The following is a 23,488-nucleotide window of genomic DNA, read 5'->3' as shown; positions in this document are numbered from 1 at the left end:
CACAAAGTCCCATTCAAAATGTTAAATGAAAAGAGCCGCTCTCCCTCCAACAAAGTCCCATTCAACATGCAAATAAAAAAGCATCTTCCCTCAAGCTTCTCAAGCCTAGCCTCTGCAGGATTCTAGAAATCATCTATGAATGTGATGGAGGAATGCACAGTGCATGTAGGGGGCGTGGTCTCAATAGTCCTGCAGTAAGCAGTGTGCTATGTGCATGTGATTGAGGAATAGCAGAGATCAGGCATGTCCAAAGTACGGCCCGGGGGCCGATCGCGGCCCAAGGTCCATTTATTTATATTTATATTTATATTTATGGCCCCAAGCTTCCATCTGAAAATGTGTTATTCATAGCACAGAAATGAATCACATTCTGAATCATCTGTACATTTTTAGTTTATTTCAAGTGCACAAACAAAACTAAAGTCAATCCAGAAACGTCTCAAAAAGCTTCATATGGACTACTTGGGTAAAAGCCAAAGATCTGGATATTCTGCAAGACGGCAATACAGAAGAAACACAAGAACTCTTGAAGTTGACAGGTTTTTAAATTAATGTTTTTATCATGATGTGAAAATGTTCTTCATGAACTCTAAAAGTTCAGAAGACACAAAAGAGGACACAAGACAAAATCAAAATTATGAAATTGTACAGAAAAGGCAAAATTTGGTGCATAAAACCTGTTCAGAATGCAGGAAAATAATAATTTTGTTCTTAAAATGTTGTCTGCTGGTCAGAAAAGTCTTAAAAACAACATGAAAAAGAAGTGTGATGAAATCCAGATTGTGATCCTGCTATAGGAAAATAATGATACAATATTTTTTCTACATTGCTCGACCCGAATGAAAAACATTTCCCTCCAAAAGAAGATAACGTTTGCTAATATTTACATGGCTTGTGGAGAAATGAGGACTTCCTAGTTACTGTTGAGAACATTTAAAAAAAAGAAATGTTATTAAATTGATATTTCATATATAACTTTTATGATTCCTAAGTCTCAGTAGGAGCCACTGGCCCTGAGATATTCTGACAACATCAAATGTGGCCCTCTTTGAAAAAAGTTTGGACAACACTAGCATAGATATTCACCTGTACTTGCATGAAATCTGGTTGTTTTAGTCAGGATTATGCTAAATATATTTTCCACAACTATATTTAGGTTCCCTATAAAGAGTCAACCTTCAGTTTAGTCAAATCTTGGTGTATTCCCGTTTATTCCCATTGAAAGTTTCCAACTTTGAACATTCCCAGAACATTGCAACCCTAATCATAAATAAATATAAAAAAACCCGACGACAGCAGTTTGAGTCTGCAGACCCTCCTCCTCCGAAAACTACATATCCCATCATGCACTGCGGAGTACTCCAACCAGTTCCCAGGACACAGTTTTGTCCTCGTTTCCCGTCCAAACGTAGACACAACGTTGTATTGTATAATCAGGTAATGAAGTCTGTAACGTTAAACTGAAGCACACGTAGAGGAGGTTAGGAACGAGGGGAGGGGTCAAGGGAAGAGGAAAGGAGTCGATCGTGTCCTGCAGAGCTGCGCAGATCGCCGCCTGAGAGAGTGAGCTGCAGAGACCTGGTGAGTTGGTCTCCTCTGGACTCTTTTATTCTTAGATGTAGTTTGTTGTGACTCTCACTTTCTTCCACGTGTTGCTGCTGCAGATCAGTTTGACAGAGTGACTTTGAAGATGTTTCATTTCTTTGTGATACACCTTTGCTAAAGGAATCCCGTACAGGTGAATTAAAGGCATTCGGACTCGAGCTCAGATGTGTGTGAGAGGTTACTGCTGTTTGTTGCATAAGTTGAAGTGATCAGTCAGACTGTGGCTCACTGCATCCAGCCTTTGTTGCTATGATCATTATTATTATGTGTGTTGTAGGGGGGGCAGACTGGGAGGCAGACTCCCTCAGCTTGTTCCAGAAAACTCTGACAGGCTCAGCTGGCAGGTCGTTGAACTCTAACAGTGCTCTTTTACATGATTGCATTAGCATGTGAGGTGACAGTTCATGCATGGCCTTCTCTGTAAAATGTCCTAAACCCAGCAATGAAGCCGATTATGAAACATGGAGATCTCACATTGAATCACTTGTTGCTGATCTTATTGTTGGTCTGATTTGAATGTGACCAGAAGCATCATTGAGAGCTTGTTGTCCCCTGCAGCTGATGTGGTTTGAGGTCTGGGTCCTGACATTTTACCTGAGCTACTTACAGGTACCTAATTCAGCTTTTGCCACTGTCCAAGATAGTGAAGAGCTCTTTGCTCAGTTCATGAACACTCTCCAAGATCCTGGAGAGAGAGACACCCTCAGCTAGAGCTGGGCGATATTGAAAAAGATGTTATCACGATAAATATCATATCATGATTTCATTTAAATGTAAAGTCAGATTGTTGCTCCTGAGTGAAAGTTGAAGACAGTTTGTTAGTTTGTATCTGGATTTAGTTTCTGATGAACTTCTTGAATCCATCATTTCTGACGGTGCTAACAGGAAGCAGGTCTTTAATGGAAGATGAGATTTTTGTGAAGTTTTAGTTTGTAGATTCTTATTTTTCTCAGGTTGAAGTTATTTCCATAATTTGATTTACATTTACAACAAAGATATATCAAACTGTATTCTGTGTATCAGTTTATAGAGTATTGTTTTGAGTTGTGCTCTCTCCTTTAAGATTACTAAGGGTTACAGGCAGAGTGATGTTGTTTCCCACAGTGCAGTGAATGCATCATAGTTATTCAGTCTTCAGTTGTCCTACGGTCTTGCTGGACATTAAACGTGTTCACAGCAGAAGTAGTCTCTGTGCTCTTCCTTTACCCACATCCTGAAAGTAGATTTAATGAAGTGTATGAAGTTAATAGTTAACACAGAGTCGACTCAGTGTCAGACTAATGACTCTGCTTTGACCTGGTAGGTTTTGAGTTTTCTTCAGTGCCGCTGTCACTCGTCTCAGACATAGACAATATGTATAATGGACAGCGTCGCTCCGCCTTTTCCCATTGTATGGTTTTGAAGCCTAAATATACCGTTCTAGAACGCTGCCATCTTGTACATCTTGAGTCTGCGCAGTAGGGAGTTTGTGTGTTTCCACAGTAACAAGCTCCGCCCTACAGCGTAGTGTCCTACGGAGTTTCCCTCTACGGCAGCTGTCAATCAAAGTAAACCCGGAAGTAAAACCCCGTTTTTTAACCTCTAATAACTAATGAAGAAGAAACTTTTCAGAAAAAAGAGGACTTGAACACAAAACAGTCAAATAATAAGTACACATCACCACAGCATACGAATGGGAGAAACATTCGTACCATGTGTATTTATTTTTTAAAGTTTGACTGCAGCCCCATTCAAATGAATGGGGGAGAGAGTTTTTGACCTATACTGCAGCCAGCCACCAGGGGGAGCAGTTTTTGTGGCGGCCTCACTTCCGGTGAGTGAGATGACGTCCATCTTAGATACAGTCTATGGTCTCAGCTGTGTTTACATTCCGATGTCTTTAAGCCCCGCCTACCTCTCACCCTGCAACATGATTGGCTGTTCAATGCCGTCTTCTTCTTCTGTCTAGTGCAACTAGTGTTTAAGGCTCATTAACGCTCTCTCTCTTTCCAGTGGCTGGGGTTGTAATTACTTGTGTATTAATATTGAATTTTTACCAAATATTTTTTATATTTATATCCAGAAAAATTATATCACAATGATTATCATTATGGTTTTATCGCCCAGCCCTACCCTCAGTCTATCTCCAGAGATTGTAACTCACATTGAACTCTGTTGTCAAGAGAGGAGGTATTTCAGCCAGTGACACAGAACAACATCTCATCAGACTGATCCTCCATCTTTCTCTGAATTCTTACTCCTGTTACGAACAGAAGACAGACTGCTCACTAAATACAGTCAAATGACAAACACAGAGTTAACTTGAATACTCAAAGTACTTGTACTTGTGGTGCAACACCGACCTATGATTCCAGAGCTCTCTGAACTTTGGCTGATAAGTTACTATATATGAATGCAGCATAAAGGTAATGCAGTGATACTGCGGGGGTGTTTCCATGCCTGCAGCTCTGCTGAATAAGAAAAGCTTTGTCATGCAGGTCTCAGGTCTGTGTAACAGAGGGGCCAGGTCTTTAGCTAATCCTGTCAGCTTGCCACAACGACAACAACAGGGACACTTTTGTTTGCCTGGCTCCACATTTTTCCACCAAACTCATGACAGATTACATGATTGGAAGTCACTGACATGAGGAATTAGTGGTAGACTGGTTTTGTGTCCTTTGCTTTCACAGTTTAGTGGGTCACAGCTCTGTTTCTTGCACTGGCTGATGTTTCTTGAATCAATCTGATCTTTCAGTCAAATACAACGGCTGGAGAACTCCCATGAACTCGTTTTTTTAAATGTGTGCCAGTTTCATCCACACGTCTGATCAGCTCTGATACTTTTAAACATGCTGAGAGTTGATTGAACATTTGGCACTCATACATCAGTAACAGGTCTTTGTTGTGTTCTTTTTTTTCACAGATATGTGTATTGACATTTTGTTAAATGCGAACAACACAAAACCAAGACAGCACACAGACAGAGTGACACACATCAACAACAACAATATCAAAATTTAAATGATATAGCTTCTCTATATCATTTAAATTTGTTGTATACACATTAATATATGTATAAACCATAGACTGTATAAATAATGGACGTAGCTTCCGTGACGTCACCCACCTGTTTCTGAAGAGTTGTTTTTAGGCCAATCAGCGGCGGCAGCAATATTGCTGCTGTCGAGTGATTGTGACGTAAAGAGGCGGGCGTTGAGCCTCCTAGCCAACAGCTACAGTGTTCCCACCTGTCAGTCAAGTCATCTGTGAGGGTCTTTCAGCCAAAATTGGCTGTGCTGTCTGTTGGCAGTATATGCCCTTCAATATGTATGTATCATTTATAGTGTTTGCGCTTCTTTTGATGAAGTCAATAAAAACTTAAATAACAAAAATGAAGTCAGCTGTGCCTCTCATTGGAAGACTCGTAATCTCAATATCTTTGAAATTACTGCGTTATGAAAAAATTCACCCGTACAGTGTGAGCCGATCAAGTGATGAGCTATCAAGACTACACGTCTTTTCTACCAGGCTGTAAGCATGTTTATTTCTGCTGTAAAGATCGTCTTTTTCCCATTCATGTGTATGTGATCAAGTGGATCCTCGAGGAACTGCAGTTTTTAGCACTTCCGCATTGGACTCATATTTTTAGACCGGAGGATGCCGCTTCGTACACTTGAGGTCAAAATGATCAGCCCCACAGGAATTCTGGAACATTTTCCTTAAATTCTGCCCAATGTTTGAATCATTGATAAAACTTGATATAAGCAAACATTCACCAGTGTTCTTTAGTAGCTTTGGTACATTTAAGAATGTAAAATACATTTTTAGGAAAACTTTATATCAAATATAGGGAAAAATGTGGTGGTCAAAATTATTAGCCCCCCTGTGAATTTTTGATTTTAAAACACACCTGTGAAGTCAACTGGTTTCCTAACAACACCTGTCGGTCAATTGGCTTCCTAACAACACCTGAGCATCCAAACAGCATTGAGATTTACTTAAGGGACTCCAAACAGGGCACTTGAACACCTTATTGAGAGAGACTACTCTTACTCACCATGCCAAAGACGAAGGAAATCAGTCTTGAGCTCAGAAAGAAGATAATGGAGACTCATAATAAGGGGGAGGCTATACTGTCATGTCCAGGCGTTTTACAGCGTCTGGAACAGCTTTACGTTGCATCATTGCAAAGTACAAGGAGACAAACTCTGTTGGAAACAAACCTAGGCGTGGTTACCCTTTCATGGAGAAATCAAGGGTTTTATCTGATTTCACAAGGGGGGCTAATAATTTTGACCTCAACTGTATAAATAAATAGCAAAATAAAGAAGTAAATAAATAATTAAATAAATAAACAATACAAATATTAAATACAATTTTAAATTTAAAACTAAATTGTTATTGGTCGGTCTGCCACCCTCACCATCACTTTTGAAAATTCCCTAAACAGTCACCTATCAGTAGGGATGGGTACCGAATTCGGTACTTTTATACAGTCATGGCCAAAAGTTTTGAGAATGACACAAATATTACATTTTCACAAAGTCTGCTGCTTCAGGGTTTTTAGGTGTTTTTGTCAGATGTTTCTATGGTATAATGAAATACAATTAGAAGCATTTCATAAGTATCAAAAGCTTTTCTTGAGAATTACACAGAATTCATGCAATAAGTCGATATTTGCAGTGTTGACCCTTCTTTTTCAAGACCTCTGCAATTCTCCCTGGCATGCTGTCAATCAACTTCTGGACCAAATCCTGACTGATGGCAGTCCATTCTTGCATAATCAATGCTTGGAGTTTGTCAGAATTTGTGGGTTTTTGATTGTCCACCCGCCTCTTGAGGATTGACCACAAGTTCTCAATGGGATTAAGATCTGGGGAGTTTCCTGGCCAAGGGCCCAAAATCTTAATGTTTTGTTCCCCGAGCCATTTTGCTGGAAAAGGCATTCTTCATCACCAAACTGCCCTTGGATGGTTGGGAGAAGTTGCTCTCGGAGGACGTTCTGGTACCATTCTTTACTCATGGCTGTGTTTTTAGGCAAGATTGTGAGAGAGCCCACTCCCTTGACCGAAAAGCAACCCCACACATGAATGGTCTCAGGATGCTTCACTGTTGGCAAGAGACAGGACTGATGGTAGCGCTCACCTCGTCTTCTCCGAACAAGCCTTCCTCCAGATGCCCCAAACAATCGGAAAGTGGATTCATCAGAGAAAATGACTTTACCCCAGTCCTCAGCAGTCCAGTCCCTGTACCTTCTGCAGAATATCAGTCTGTCCCTGATGTTTTTACTGGAGAGAAGTGGCTTCTTTGCTGCCCTCCTTGACACCAGGCCTTCCTCCAAAAGTCTTTGCCTCACTGTGCGTGCAGATGCACTCACACCTGCCTGCTGCCATTCCTGAGCAAGCTCTGCACTGGTGGTGGCCCGATCCCGCAGCTGTAACACCTTCAGGAGACGGTCCTGGCGCTTGCTGGACTTTCTTGGGCGCCCTGGAGCCTGTTTGGCAACAACTGAACCTCTCTCCTTGAAGTTCTTGATAATTCGATAGACGGTTGACTGAGGTGCAATCTTACTCGCTGCTATAAACTTCCCTGTTAGGCCCTTTTTGTGCAATGCAATGATGGCTGCACGTGTTTCCTTGCAGGTAACCATGGCTAACAGATGAGGAACAATGGTGTCATGCACCATCTTCCTTTTAAAGTGTCCAGTCACTCAATCATGACGGATTGATCGCCAGCCTTGTCCTCATCAACACCCACACCTGTGTTAATGTGTGTGACACCTGTGTGTCATTGAAATGATGTTAGCTGGTCCTTTTGTGGCAGGGCTGAAATGCAGTGGAAATGTGTTTTTGGTGATGAAGTTCATTTTCAAGCCAAAGAGGGACTTTGCAATTAATTGCAGTTGAGCTGATCACTCCTCATAACATTCTGGAGTATATGCAAATTGCCATTATAAAAACTGAAACAGCAGACTTTGTGAAAATTAATAGTTGTGTCATTCTCAAAACTTTTGGCCATGACTGTAGGTACCGAGTACCGACTCACGTAAAATCAAACGGTACCATGTTTCGGTATCTAAACGCATCCCTGTGAGTGTGAGGGAGTGGAAGAGTAGGCGAGTTTCCAGACTTTCGCCCTGTAATAAAGTCAGAGACTGACCGGGAGGACGTCTCTGCTCTCTGCATCTGCGCGAGAGCGCGCCAAACGGAGCCTGCAGCTGACGGGCGCGCGCACTCACTGCGAGGCAGAGCAGGAGGATTGAGTTTATTTTCTACAGTCTATGGTTGAGACTGACTCTCTCGCTCCGACTACCTGCCCTGTTTATAACAGTTCCTGTGTGCGTGAATGCCCAACAAGTAAGCTGTGTGTCCTGTTATTATAAAGAGACAGAGAACTGACTTTCTCCCGTCCGCAGACACTCACGTGTGTTCATTGATAAACTCCTGAAAGAGCAATTAGACGCCACGAGCACGTATCAGCTAATATATCTAATCACCTATATAATCCTGTTTCTGTTCATTTCATGTTAAATTAAATAAATGTTAAATTAAACAAATTTGAGATTTTTTTTTTTAAATTAAAATTTATTACCACATAAAAACACAAAAGTACCAAAAATTGCTACCATTGAGTACCGGTACCGATTCCCAGGTACCAGGTATCGGTACCGTATCGGTACAAATGTGAAAGGTACCCATTCCCTACCTATCAGGGATCTCAGAGAATCCCACATCCTGTGAAATTCTCTCAGGGAGCCTCTCACCCAGTGTCTGATTCGCTCCAGCTTCACAAAGTGAGTCTTTGTAGAGTTCTAAAGGTCAGACTGTAAGCAACCGTTATATAGTAATACAAATATGATAAGCATCTTTGGTTATTCAGTAAACCTCTATATAAGTCCTATCAATTATTATTAAAAGTGTAAATGCATAACAAGCGTGTTCGTGTGTAGTAACGTGACATTTATATCATGTTGTCCACGTCGTGTTGGATAAATGTTTCACTGCGATGACGTCTCTTCTTTGTTCCATCTTCTCGCCTCAGACTCTGAGCACCATGTTCACAGAGCTGCTGCTTGCTGTGGCGATCGGAGGAGTGATCTTCTACCTGGTTCAGAGGAGCCGGAGACAGGTTCTGAAGACTGAGGATGGCTGGTGGGGGGCCGGAGCACCACCTGAGGGTGGAGAGGATGACACCATCAGGCCTTTTAAGATCACTACGAGTGATGAAGAGATCGAGGTTAGATTCCAAGTTGTGTTGAAGTGTTTACGACATTACTCTGTTTTAGTATTTTGTCATGTTACTGTCTGTTGTAACATTTAATGTGCCTTATTTCTAACTTATTTATGAATGTTCACAAACAGCTTTAATGTGTTCATTCTGTTTCCTGTCAACACCGAGTCAGACCTGCATTTCACACTGAGAAGCTTTCTTTGCTCAGATTACAGCAGCATATTGTGAGAGCTCACACCTCTTCTCTGTGTCGTTATCAGGACCTCTACAGGAGGATAGACCAGACTCGCCCTGTGCCTTCACTGGAGGACTGCCAGTTTCATTACGGCTTCAACTCCCAGTACCTCCAGAAGGTGGTCTCTTACTGGAGGAATGACTTTGACTGGAGGAGACAAGTGGATAAAATCAACCAGTACCCACACTTCAAAACAAACATCGAAGGTGAGGCTGCACCCGGCTCTCTTACTGATCTTCAGGCTGTGTAAGATGCTTGATTCTGATTGGTCCGAACCCCTTGACCATGGTTAACTTTCACTAACATGAGTAACACCAGAGACAAACTGATCACACGTCATGTCAAATCAATCCACAGAAAAGAGTTCAGACACATTTAGCTTCTGCTTGTTGACACCATAGACCGTAAGGTGGGGGGAAACCGTTAGCTTCAGTTAGCATCAAAACAATGTGGCTAAAACGTTAGCTTTGGTAGCATGTTAATATTTTAAGCACGTAACCGGGTAATAAGCAGGATAATGGGTGGTTAGCAGGTAGTTATTCGCGTCAGGGTCTTGTCTCACCCTGTCGAGATTCTATTTCCACATAGCCACCTTCTAACCCATTCATTATCCCTTACATAAATCATGCTTTATCAAACTGTTCTCGCTCTTTGTAATTCCACCCAGGCATTGATATCCATTACCTGCACGTGAAGCCAAAGAAGGTGCCTGAGGGAGCGACTGCTCTTCCCCTGATAATGGTTCATGGCTGGCCTGGCTCCTTCTATGAGTTCTACGGGTTGATCCCTCTGCTAACAGAACCAGCAGACCCACATGACCTTGTGTTTGAGGTGGTGTGTCCCTCTATCCCAGGCTATGGTTTTTCTGAAGCATCACACAAGAAAGGTGAGTCTGTACATAGTTTCATGAGCAGACACGACAAAAAGCTTCATGATAGGGAATAACCAAAAAGGTGTCTTTGGGTTGTGTGGGTTGTCCCAACAAATGTTCTCCTCAGACTCTTTGCAAACAGAGCACATCTACACTCTATGTTCTATTATTAACAAAGACCCAACATCAAGACAGGATAAGATCCAGTCCCATCTTACAGACAGGACTCAGTCTGATCTCATCTTAATCCACCATGAGCAGAGCACTTTGCAGCATTTAGCAAGTTACAGTGGCAAGGACAAACTTCCTTTAACAGGCAGAAACCTCCAGCAGGACCAGACTCATGTTAGACACACATCTGCTGAGACCGTGTTGGAGAGAGGGATACAGGGAGATGAAGAGAGAGAGAGATGATAGTGGTGAGACGGATAGTAGTAGTTGTAGCAGCTGGAGTCTGGCACGTCCACAGCAGCAGAGATCCAGAGGAACCTACGAGACAAGGGAGCTCAGGGACTCCAGAAAGGTCTATGGTTAGGAACTTTAATGGGACAGGAAGAGTTAGAGTAAGAGACAGGCAGAGAGAGGGAAAGATCCCACAGGATCCCAGTGTGTCAGTCTAAGCCTTTAGCAACATGACTAAGAGCTGGTCCAAGCCTGATCCAGCTCTAACTTTAAGCTTTATCAAAAAGGAAAGTTTGAAGCCTACTCTTAAAAGTAGAGAGGGTGTCTGCCTCCCGAACCCCGACTGGTACATGATGCCAAAGGAGAGAGGCCTGATAACTGAAGGTTCTACCTCCCATACTACTTTTAGAGACTTTAGGTTGGACCCGCAGGCCTGCATATTGGAGCGTAGTGTTCTAGAGGGGTAATAGGGCACTATGAGCTCTTTAAGATATGGAGGTGTCTGATTATTAAGAGCTTTGTAGGTCAGAAGAAGGATTTTAAATTCTAGTCTAGATTTTATGGGGAGTCTGTGTAAAGAAGCTAACACTGGAGAGATGTGCTCTCTCTTCCTAGTTGTAGTCAGTACTCGAGCTGCAGCGTTTTGAACTAGCTGAAGAGTCTTTAGAGACTTATTGGGTCAGCTTGATAAAAGGGAGTTACAGTAATCTAACCTGGAGGTAACAAATGCATGGACTAGTTTTTCTGTGTCGCTCTGAGACAGGTTGTGTCTGATTTTTTGAAGTATGAAGTGAAAAAAGGTTGTCTTTGAAATGTGCTGAATGTGGGAGTTAAAGGACAGGAAAGTGAATGCTGTTGTATGTGGATGAGCTATTTAGTCTTAGTTTCAGGGGTGGAGGTGCTAACAGGCCCTCTGCAAAATGAAATGCACTACAAGGACAAGTTGTGTTGAGCTGTGTCTATCATTACTGTGATATCTACAGTGGGTACGGAAAGTATTCAGACCCCTTCACTTGTTCTACATTTTGTTGTGTTACAGCCTTATTCCAAAATGCATTAAATTCATTTTTTCCCTCAACATTCTCCACACAATACTCTATAATGACAAAGTGAAAAATGTTTTGTAGAATTTTTTGCAAATGAATTAAAAATAAAACACTCAAATATCGCATGTCTATAAATATTCAGACCCTTTACTCAATATTCTGTTGAAGCACCTTTGGCAGTGATTACAGCCTCCTGTCTTCTCAGGTATGATGCTACAAGCTTAGCACACCTGGATCTGAGGAGTTTCTCCCATTCTGCTTTGCACATCCTCTCAAGCTTGATGAAGTTGGATGGGGAGCGACAGTGCACAGCTATTTTCAGGTCTTTCCAGAGATGTTCAATCAGGTTCAGGTCCAGGCTCTGGCTGGGTCACTCAAGGACATTCAGAGACTTATCCTGAAGCCACCCCTTTGTTATCTTGGCTGTGTGCTGAGGATCGTTGTCCTGTTGGAAGGTGAACCTTCGCTGCAGTCTGAAGTCCAGAGCGCTCTGGAGCAGGTTTTCATCAAGGATCTCTCTGTACTTTGCTGCGTTCATCTTTCCCTTGATCCTGACTAGTCTCCCAGTTCCTGCCACTGAAAAACATCCCACAGCATGATGCTGCCTCCACCATGCTTCACTGTAGGGACGGTATTGTCCAGATGATGAGTGGTGCCTGGTTTCCTCCAGACATTCAGGCCAAAGAGTTCAATCTTGGTTTCATTAGACCAGAGAATGTGGTTTCTCATGGTCTGAGAGTCCTTTAGGTCCCTGTTGGTAAACTTTCATGTGCTTTGTACTGAGGAGAGGCTTCCCTACTGGCCACTCTATCATAAAGACCTGATCTGTGGAGTGCTGCAGAGATGGTTGTCCTTCTGGAAGGTTCTCCCATCTCCACAGAGGAATGCTGGAGCTCTGTCAGAGTGACTGTTGGGTTCTTGGTCACCTCCCTGATCAAGGCCCTTCTCCCCCGATCGCTTATTGTGGCCAGGCAGCCAGCTCTAGGGAGAGTCCTGGTGATTTCAACTTATTTCATTTATGTATGATGGACACCACTGTGCTCTTTGGGACCTTCAATGCAGCAGACATGTTTCTGTACCCTTCCCCAGATCTGTGTCTCCATACAATCCTGTCTTTGAGGTCTACAGACAATTCCTTTGACTTCATGGCTTGGTTTGTGCTCTGACATGTACTGTGAACTGTAGGATCTTATATAGACAGGTGTGTGTCATTACAAATCATCCATCCATCCATCCATTATCTTGACCGCTTATCCCGTTAGGGGTCACGGGGGGCTGGAGCCTATCCCAGCTGGCTTCGGGCGGGAGGCAGGGTACATCCTGGACAGGTCGCCAACCTATCACAGGGCTAACACAGAGAGAAAGACAACCATTCACGCACACACTCACACCTACGGGCAATTTTAGAGTGATCAATCAACCTGGTGAGCATGTTTTTGGACTGTGGGAGGAAGCCGGAGTTCCCGAAGAGAACCCACGCATGCACGGGGAGAACATGCAAACTCCACACAGAAAGGAATCTGGCCGGCCAGGGATTTGAACCAGGAACATGATTTACAAATCATGTCCAATCAATTGAATTTACCACAGGTGGACTCCAATCAAGTTGTAGAAACATTTCAAGGATGATCAGAGGAAATAGGATGCACCTGAGCTCAATGTTGAGTTTCAAAGCAAAGGGTCTGAATACTTGCGATATCTGAGTGTTTTATTTTTAATTAATTTGCAAAAAAAATCTACAAAACATTTTTCACTTTGTCATTATGGAGTATTGTGTGGAGAATGTTGAGGAAAAAAATAATTGAATCCATTTTGGAATAAGGCTGTAACATAACAAAATGTAGAACAAGTGAAGGGGTCTGAATACTTTCCGTACCCGCTGTATATGAGACCTTGAGACAGGATGCAAGCAGATACTAGTTTGTGGTGGTACGTGTAGCTGAAAAATATTCTTTGTTAGTCAGCTCCTCAGTGTGTTTACATACACATAATTTCCATATAGTGTCTTATTAATTTCCTGCTAAATCCAATCATTTTGACAGTTTTTTTTCCAAGTTGATGTAAATGTTTTGTGTCAACAGGTTTCGATTCAGTCTCTGCAGCACACATTTTCCACAAGTTAATGAAGCGTCTGGGCTTCCAGCAGTACTATGCCCACGGGGGAGACTGGGGCTGGCTGATCACCACCAATATGGCTCAGCTTGAGCCAAAGTAAGACAAACACAATCATCTTTCTCTCATTCCTCTAACTTTTCCAGGAGGGCTCTGCTAAGGCAATGTGGAGTCCCTGTGGAACTACACACTGACGTACTGTTTCAGTCCAAATCAATCTATCAATCAATCTTTATCTGTTTCGTGCCAAATCACAACAGGCAAAAACCTCCAGCAGGACCAGACTCATGTTAGACACACATCTGCTGAGACCGAGTTGGAGAGAGGGATAGAGGGAGATGAAGAGATAGAGAGATGATAGTGGGGAGACGGATTGTACAGTAGTGGTTGTAGCAGCTGGAGTCTGGCACATCAACAGCAGCAGAGATCCAGAGGAACCTACAAGACAAGGGAGCTCAGGGACTCCAGAAAGGTCTATGGTTAGGAACTTTAATGGGACAGGAAGAGTTAAAGTAAGAGACAGGCAGAGAGAGGAGAGAGAGGGAAAGACAGGATCCCAGTGTGCCAGTTCCACCAGCAGTCTAATCCTATAACAGCATAACTAAGAGCTGGTCCAAGCCTGATCCAGCTCTAACTTTAAGCCTTATCCAAAAGAAAGTTTGAGGCCTACTCTTAAAAGTAGAGAGGGTGTCTGCCTCCAGGACCCTGACTGGTAGATGATTCCTAAGGAGAAGTTAAATTATTAACAGAGATCCAACATCAAGACAGGATAAGATCCAGTCCCATCTTACAGACAGGACTCAGTCTGATCTCATCTTAATCCACCATGAGCAGAGCACTTTGCAGCATTTAGCAAGTTACAGTGGCAAGGACAAACTTCCTTTAACAGGCAGAAACCTCCAGCAGGACCAGACTCATGTTAGACACACATCTGCCGAGACTGAACCCCAACCAAAGTACAACCACCTCAGGGTTTTTGTTTCTAAAAGTAAAGTAAGTAAGGGGAAGAAGGACATGATCAGTTTTAAGAGAAGATCATGGTTTGTGTTGAAATATCAAGTAAAGATTGAAATTCAAAAACACCTGTGTAAAAGTTAGACGGATAACTTTGAGTAGCAGAACACATGAATATTTGATTCTGTATTTTTGTACACTGTTTGTTATGTCTTTACCTGGCTGTGTTTCAACACATTGTAATTTCTCCCTTTTTCAGCACAGTCAAAGGCCTGCATGTCAACTTTGCCCCACCAAATCCAGGGTTGCTCATGGCTTCATCCCTCATGCTTGGTCGACGCTTCCCGAAGCTGTTCGGCTTCACTGACCTGGATGTTCAGCGGCTTTTCCCCTGCTTCGAGAAACAGATGGTGGAGCCCATTAAAGAGTCTGGCTACATGCACATTCAAGCTACCAAGCCTGACACCGTTGGTAAGGATCCGGGCCGTCTATCAGCTACATATTCACCAGCGTAGCCCTGATGAGGAGTTTCATTAATATTTAGGAGAGTAGGTAGAGACCAGCTGTGAGGACAGGAAAGGTTTGACAGACTTCAAGACATGTCTGTGCTGCTTGAATTATCAAACATGAGTCTCTTACTGATCTTCCAGCTGTGTAAGATGCTTGATTCTGATTGGTCAAAACCCCTTGACACCAGATACAAACTGATCACACGTCATGTCAAATCAATCCACAGAAAAGAGTTCAGACACATTTAGCTTCTGCTTGTTGACACCATAGACCGTAACGTGAGGTGAAACCATCCGCTTCAGTTAGCATCAAAACATTGTGGCTAAAACGTTAGCATCAGTTAGCATCAAAACAATGTGGCTAAAACCATTAAATTTGGTTAGAATGCTAATTTGGCAGGCTAGGTTTTTTGCTAACATGTTTGTATCTTAAGTTAGTAGCCGGGTAATAAGCAGGATAATGTAGGATTAGCTAGCCATACATTATCCCTTACATGAATACACTCCTGATCCTAAACTTCCCCTTAGGTCGAGGACTGAATGATTCTCCCGTGGGTCTGGCCACCTACATTCTGGAGAAGTTCTCCACGTGGACGAGCCATGACTTCAGGAACCTGGAGGACGGTGGACTCACCAGGTAAACACAGCAGGTCACTTATTCTTACAGCACATTAAGAAGAACGATACGTTGATCCAAATCTGCTGGGCTGGAAACTGCTTCAGTTCAGGTGTACACACTCAGAGGAGCAGGCTAGGGTTTTATGCACAATGCTAGATCATATAAAATACATCGACAACCATACAGCGGGCAGTTCAGGCACTCTTTATAAATAAAGAATAACATGCTCTGAGACAAAGTTAGGAATAAGATATGATTGATCTTGAGGAGGAGAAAACCATACTTAATTTGGCTAACAGTCATTAAGGTGCATTTTGACTTTCCCCTGAACTAAAAGGTTCTTGTGCCCCCATTGTTGTCTGCGTTTCGACCGCGGGCTGAAGTCCCGGGTAGATTGTGCAAATCAGGCCAGTGACGTATGGAGGAAAAAAAGTAAATGCACTACAACACCAGACCAGTAGAGGGCAGTAACACAAAGACGAACGCCATTCATCACAGATGACACCATAGAAGCAGACGGACAGGCAGGTATCATTATGAGCAACACAACAGTTAGCCTGTTAGCATTAAGAGACTCAGCTGGTCTGTTTTAGATGGTGCTATATTTCATCACAGATGGATTCACTGAATCAACACGTGAGAGGAGATAAGCGCGAGTAGCAAAGACGTTTCAACACGCCTTTAAAATCCTTTTGAACTCAAAAAGCCGTGGCAGAGATCGGCCGGTGTTTTGGTTTAAACAGCGACCCTGTTAACTGGAGACTTTAAACCAGATGCATCCCTCATAAACGTCTTTAGACGATCATTAAATATCTGATGAGGATATTTTGAAATCTTAATAAAGACTAAACTAGTTTGCATTCCCAGGAACTCCCTCTGTGTTTCAACAGCTGTGTAAACTCCACAAAGACTGACACGTTCAGCTGAAGGTCTCCAGTTTACAGGGTCACTTTTAAAACCGTAACACCGGGAGAGACGCATTCACGGTGGGCTGAGAGAAGACTACTGTTACAAGCTGCTAAATCAAGAGAATCACAGCTTCTTCTTTTGAAAAGTACACACACATACAAAAAAGATAGAACAAATAAAAACTAATGAAAGAAAGAGAAATCAAGTGAATCACAGATGTGTGTGATGTTATTGTGGACGGAGGGCGGAATAAAAACACTGTGGTTAATCTACCAATCAGACATGTTCAGCATTGCAGGCCCTGCCCCCCAGAAAGTCCCAGGACCTTTGAAAAGTACTACCCCCCAACAGGGGCTTTTCAGGGGGGAGATTATTTACCCCTAAACTAAATTTAGACCCTGGGTCCACCGGTCGAAACGCACGTAGTAGATGGGTGAGTGTGGTTGAAGGAGACATAGGATGATTAATGAATAATGAATCAGCATGCAGAATATTGTCCTCCTGACGCTATTTATCAAACTATCATTCAAATGTGCAATAACAATAATACATGTGATAATATTAATACCCTCACTGCATGATGTAATGTTGTGTGTGTGGTGCCTTGCAGAAAGTTCTCTCTGGATGACCTGCTCACTAATGTGATGATCTATTGGACGTCTGGCAGCATCACCTCCTCCATGAGGCTCTACAAGGAGAACTTCAGACAGGGCCTGAACCAGCCTCACGCCAAGTAAGTGACTGCTGTTCCAAAATGTTAACTTCTATCACGTTTTTGGACCCTCAGGTTTCACAGCCTCTTTCAGTGAAACAGAGATGTGTCATCATCATGTGTGATTATTACCCGGCTCTCTTACTGATCTTCCAGCTGTGTAAGATGCTTGATTCTGATTGGTCGAAACCCCTTGACGACGGTTATTAACTTTCACTAACATGAGCAACACCAGAGACAAACTGATCACACGTCATGTCAAATCAATCCACAGAAAAGAGTTAAGACACATTTAGCTTCTGCTTGTTGACACCATAGACCGTAAGGTGAGGGGAAACCATTAGCTTCAGTTAGCATGATAAATCATCAGGCTACGGATGTTTCCATCTTGGATCCTGTCCATCAATATGATGAAGGAGTGGAGCAGGTGAGAGAAACTTTAGGTTAGTGATCTCTCCAAAGAAAGTTAAACCATGAGCGGTGGTGATGATAGCAGCAGGGTTCAAAGTTGTGACATTAGTTTCTTTTTAAAGGTGTGTGAACCACAGAGCTCAGAGAAGAAGGAGAGCTGAATGAGGACAGTTTCATGTTCAATCCACCACAACAGGCAGAGAAGAATCCATCACCATGGAACGATCACTGACGAGGAATCACTGGGACTATTTTAAAAATTGTAAACATAAATCATTTAAATCAATAAGATCCTCTTTAGTCAATGTTTTATGACTGCGTGTTTGTATCTCAAGTTAGTGGCTGGGTAATAAGAGGGATAATGTATAGCTTCGTGTCGGGGTCTTGTCTCACCCTGTCGGCCTTCTTTTTCCCATAACAACTGCTAACCAAACATTATCCCTTACTTAATATTCATTGGCTCTCAAGATCTTTATTGTCTATTAGTTGAAGTGCATAGATTTTTTTTTTTGATGTGCCACAGGTTGCTGTCACACTCAGGAACATTACCCACATGAATTCAGTGATTTCTGCATCCTCTCATTAAATCTCCTGTCAACACATGAACATCTGTCTGCAGGATGCCAGTGTATGTCCCCACCGGTTACGCCTGCTTCCCCAACGAACTGATGCACACTCCCAAGCTCTGGGTCAAGCAGAAGTACTGGAAACTCGTGTCCTACACCATCATGGCCCGTGGTGGCCATTTTGCCGCCATGGAGGAGCCCCAGCTGATGGCCGAGGACATCCAGAACTTCGTTAAGACCGTGGAGAAGAAGAAGAAGAAATAGTGGAATCAAGTAAAGAAATGTGTGAAGGTGTTGATAAGGAGGAGGAAGAATGAAACAGAGTAAATTGCAGTGTTGAGCTGTACGTAGACGAGACAGCGTTGCGATTAATGACAGTGAATCAATAACGCAGAGTAGCGCTTGTTTGAATCAGATTCAGTCACCAGCATCAGTTACTATATGCTGCAGTAATGATAGAAACATATCTATTTGTAACTTGATCAGTCAAAGAAGAGAGCCTGTTATAGAGAAAATCTCAATTACAAACTAAAAGCTGAGGCATTACTGTGCTGTGAGCTTTATATTGTGTGTACGCAGCTTGATGAAGTTAAAGGTCTGGGATCAGGAAGTCTCTGCCGTCCTTAAACCTTCCTAAAGCTCTGAAGAGGGCTTCACCAACCAGCTGCAGACGGGGAGTGAAGGGGGCACCTGTAGTGACGGCTTAGACATTCCTCTAACTGAATCAAACAATATGCTGCTGTGTTATTGCTCTTAACCTTTGTGTTATTTTACCTTCTACACTCATTGATGTAGTTTAAAGCTCAGATAAAGCCACAGACAGTATATACAAGTGCTGTATAACAAAACAGAGGTCACAGTGGATCATGTCTACGGTTGCAAAGGGGTGGAACATTTTCCAGTAAACTTCCATGGGAAATTAAGCTGGGGAGTTTTGGAAATATTCCAAATAGGAAACTTTCCATGGGAATGAATGGGATTCAACTGTGAATTAAGGGTAATTTAATGGAAAGGTGTCATATCCAAGCATACATATTTGTTTTGTTATAAGCAGACATCCATCCAAAATAATACAATTAAAACAGATTTATCTTTAAGTAGAACTTTATCAAGTGTTAAATATTTTATAGAACTATCAATTCTTTCATTGAAGAACAAAAACATGAATGTTCAGTTAAATATTACTCATCTCCCCGACCCAACCCATTCAAAAATTAACAAAAATGCAATCCCAACAAAGTCCCATTCAAAATGTTAAATGAAAAGAGCCGCTCTCCCTCCAACAAAGTCCCATTCAACATGCAAATTAAAAAACTGCTTCTTGCATGAAATCTGGTTGTTTTAGTCAGGATTACGCTCAAATATATTTTTCCCAACTACATTTAAATTCCCTATTAAGAGCCAACCTTCACTTTAATAAATTCCTATTCCCGTTTATTCCCATAAATTCCTGTTTATTCCCATGGAAAGTTTCCAACTTTGAAAATTCCCAGAATTTTGCAACCCTACACATGTCACAGTACCTCTCTGTGAATCAAACCACGTGTTACAGTTCATTACACAGTTAACAACAAGCACTCTGCAGCTTTTGTCACGTCTCTCACATCTCATTAGTTCACTTTGATTCTAAAGCTCAGTACTTGCTATTTATCATACATTTTAATCAAGTGTAACTTTCATGAAGGGAGAGTTGGATCATTGAGAAAAACAAGAAAACTCCGCGCCCCTCTCTTTTGAGCAGTTTTGATGTCTTTGTTTCCATGGCTTCATGTTGACCTTAACAACAAACTCTGAAGTGTTTCAAATGGCTAGATGAAAACTTAATCCCCCGCTGTGCGTCTAATCTTTAGAAATAAAAGTGATGCATTCCTGTGACAGGCTGCTGTAGGTGTGCTTTATGAACCAGCTCTCCTCACCTCCATGCATCTGTCTCATCTTCATTGATGATTTTTACCCCCGGTGTGCGTTAGTGACAAAGACACAACCGGGGGACGTCTGTTTAATATTTGAGGTTTGATGTTTTTTGCCGCCATTACTGTAAAAAGCTCTGCGTCTACAGCTTGATTTAATCCAGTTTGGTGATACAGCAGACACATTTAGTAAGTTTTGATCAACTCCTTGTTGAAAGATGCAGATGCATTTCAGAGTGCCTTGAACTGACTGACTGTCCAGTGTGCCTGTCACTGCAGGTGCATTCAAGGGCCGTTGTAAATATGCAATACAGTCCTTTCATGGCATTTTTCTGTGAATCAAGAGAATCAAATTACAGTCACAGTGGTCACATCAAGAATGTTTTCTTTTGACTTTTTAGCAGGGACAGGCTGAATTATTTAAGATATTACACAAGTAAAAGTGTTAAAGGAGTGAAATGTTGACGATTTTAACACTTGGTATAACCCTGATACCGATATCTGACCGACTACATGAATTATTTAAAGAGTGAAGATGTTTCAGCAAAAATCAAAGACTAAATGTTTTGAGTTTCTGTCGACTAAAACCAGACTAAAATTATAAAGGGCTGAAAAGACTAAAATGTGACTAAAACTAACAGGCAGTTTCATCTAAAGACTAAGACTAAATCTAAAATAGTCGCCAAAATTAACACGGCTTTCAAGCCTTCATCAGGACGTCACAGAGATGTTAAAGAAACTATATTTTCCACTTGGACACAGAGTTCAAGGGTGTCTGAGCATAAAATCCCCAGCAGGTGGCAGTATTTCAGCTAAAAATAAGTATATACTAACAACTAAAAGCAAATAAAAACAGCTCTGTGATAGGTCATAAGAAGTCCATCCATCCATCTTCCTCAGCTTATCCGTTTCGGTCCCAAGGGCAGCAGTCTCAGCAGGGAAGCTCAGACACTCCTCTCCCTGTCCACTTCCACCAGCTCCTCTGGGAGGATACCGAGGCGCTCGCAGACCAGCTGAGAGATATAATCTCTCCAGCGTGTCCTGGGCCTTCCCCGTGGCCTCCTCCCACACGGACATGCCCGTAACACCTCCCCAGGGAGACGTCCGGGAGGCATCCTGACCAGATGCCCGAACAGCCTCACCTGGCTCCTCTGGATGCAGAGGAGCAGCAGCTCTACTTTGAGCCTTTCCAAGATGTCTGAGCTCCTGACCCTGTCTCTAAGGCTGAGCCCAGACACCCTGCTGAGAAAGCTCATTTTAGCCGCTTGTATACACGATCTTGTTCTTTCGGTCACTACCCACAGCTCGTGACCAGAGGTCAGGGTTGGAATGTAGATTGACCAGTAAATTGAGAGCTTTGCCTTCTGTCTCAGCTCTCTCTTCACCACAACAGACCGGTACAGCGTCCACATCACTGCAGACGCCATCCCGATCTGTCCGTCAATCTCCCGCTCCCTCTTCCCCTCACTCATGAACAAGACCCCGAGATACTTCAACTCCTCCGCTTGGGGTAAAGACCTAAAGTGGGCAAGCCACCCTTTTCGGGCTGAGCACCATGGCCTCAGACTAGGAGGTGCTGATCCTCATCCCCACTGCTTCACACTGGGTCATAAGAGGTTTAATAGTTAACTCCACCCTTTACAGAAACACTGTAAAATCTCTCCTTACAGAAGATGGGATGTGGTTGATGCCTAATCCTTTTAATATAGCTGAGTTGCAGTGAAGGAATACAAGATAAAGTCTCACCATGGGGTGATCAACATTTCCAGGTGTGATTGTTTATTTGTGTTCTGCCGGTCTGCCCTTCAAGCACCTTTCAGTTCTCCTGATGTATAACGCTGTGCACCTGAGACTTTCCAAACTCAAACAACAAATACAGTTCATCGTTTCAGACAAAACATATTTACGAGTCTGAAAAAGTCTTTGTCTGTCCCACATTTGTGCAGGGATCGCAGTGGTCGCTCTAGTATGAACCCTCTGGTAGTTTTGGTCGAGGTGACTGTGGACCAGTTAGTCCTGAAGTTGTAAGAATCTCCTGAAACTGATGTTTTTGGAAATAACTGAATCATACCCCGAAGTTTTTTCTTGTTGTCAGCCGATATGCTAGCTCGGTGTTCCTCCAGCAGGCTAGCGATGTTAGCAAGACATGAGCTGTTGCATGCATTCGGGGACTCACCATCGGCCCTCTTAGACTTAGTTGTTTTAGACATTATGCTTGCCAATAGTTCTGTGGAAGGAGTGATATTATGTTATGTTCAAAAAGATAGACGGGTTGCTAAAAAGGCACTTTTAAAAGTGAAGGCACGGGAGAGTGAGACCAACACATCTTCTACATTCAATGTCACTGGAAATCCCTGACCCAAAGTTTGAAAACAGAGGCTTTAAACTGTTCAAAAGAGAGTGTCTGGACTTTCCGTGGCCGTTTTTCCACCAAGGAGTGATTTTGGTGCAAAAAAAATACCAGCAATCAAGTCAGAATCCTGAATAACCCCTAGTTTGATCCCTCACAAGCTGCTGAAAGCAGAGGTTAACATTTTCCTTTTTTCCCCATAAGGTTCCAGGAACCCAAACTTTCAGCAGCAGTCACAGATTTTCCTACAGGAGCTGAGTTTAAATCTTATTATATGTGTTATTAGAGATCTTTATGAACACATTTGGGTTAGAAATTTACTGGTGAGGAATTTATTCCCAGATTGGCCCAATACAGGATAACCTTCCCTGACTAACTGCATGGATCCCATCTCAGAGAACTGAAACGTACACCTGTTTGAATCCAGGAATTCCTCCATTAGGTGACAGTCTACAATGCTGTTTGATGTGTTTGTCTTAGATTCATTCAAAATTCTGGATTTGCTGACCTGAAGTGGTGATCCATGTGAATCATGGACATCGGTAACAGAAAACAAAGAGTGTTAATGTTGAAGTGTGTAATTGTGGTGATGCAATGCAATGCTTTGTCAGTTTCTGGAATAACATTTAATCTAACAGAAGTGACCAAATAAAGAGTGTATACCATGTTATTAACTTGAATTGTGTTGTATGCTGCTGTTCCAAGGAAAGAGTTTGACATACTGACTGTAACAACTCTGATCCTGATCAATGCAGTTTGTCCTCATCATCATAAAACGCAGTGATTCAGCTTTTAGTCGTACTCGTTGCTGGAGATCGTTGTACAAAGGCAAGTTTTCATTTTACAATAAACATTGTTCAGCAAAGTGTTTCAGCCTGTTTTGTATCTCGCTTGATGCGTTCTTTATGACCGAGAAACTGCTGGGAAAAAAAAGAAACAAAATATTGTTTTCTTTGCCATTATTCTTAGTAAGCAATTGTGAAAACTTAAATTTGTTGCAGAATGTGAAAGAGAAAATAAGTGTTGTATCTTGACTGCCAGTCAGTGTTAGGAGTAACGCATTACAAA

The 23,488-nt window shown here is 42.4% G+C and overlaps 1 protein-coding gene across 1 annotated transcript; it reads left to right on the top strand.

Annotated features, from left to right (window-relative positions):
• Nucleotides 1–1,344: 1,344 nt before the first annotated feature.
• On the top strand, nucleotides 1,345–23,288 carry ephx1 (epoxide hydrolase 1, microsomal (xenobiotic)). Its single transcript, XM_034698836.1, has 9 exons — nucleotides 1,345–1,581; nucleotides 8,626–8,820; nucleotides 9,075–9,255; nucleotides 9,717–9,935; nucleotides 13,450–13,579; nucleotides 14,694–14,905; nucleotides 15,472–15,580; nucleotides 17,082–17,204; nucleotides 18,214–23,288. The coding sequence occupies exons 2-9, from the start codon at nucleotides 8,638–8,640 to the stop codon at nucleotides 18,422–18,424; spliced, it is 1,368 nt and encodes a 455-aa protein (XP_034554727.1). The 5' UTR covers nucleotides 1,345–1,581; nucleotides 8,626–8,637; the 3' UTR covers nucleotides 18,425–23,288.
• The last annotated feature ends 200 nt before the right edge of the window (nucleotides 23,289–23,488 follow it).

The sequence above is a fragment of the Notolabrus celidotus genome, chromosome 13 (genome assembly GCF_009762535.1).
Source record: "Notolabrus celidotus isolate fNotCel1 chromosome 13, fNotCel1.pri, whole genome shotgun sequence".
In the NCBI taxonomy this organism is placed as follows: Eukaryota; Metazoa; Chordata; class Actinopteri; order Labriformes; family Labridae; genus Notolabrus; species Notolabrus celidotus.
This window is presented reverse-complemented; position numbering and strand designations above follow the sequence as displayed.

What these genes read in the sequence shown, in the direction of transcription:
- ephx1 (XM_034698836.1), top strand. Translation starts at nt 8,638, where the DNA reads ATGTTCACAGAGCTGCTGCTTGCTGTGGCGATCGGAGGAGTGATCTTC. An exon ending in CGAGTGATGAAGAGATCGAG is followed by an intron (nt 8,821 to 9,074) that starts GTTAGATTCCAA and finishes TGTCGTTATCAG; the next exon opens with GACCTCTACAGGAGGATAGA. An exon ending in CTTCAAAACAAACATCGAAG is followed by an intron (nt 9,256 to 9,716) that starts GTGAGGCTGCAC and finishes AATTCCACCCAG; the next exon opens with GCATTGATATCCATTACCTG.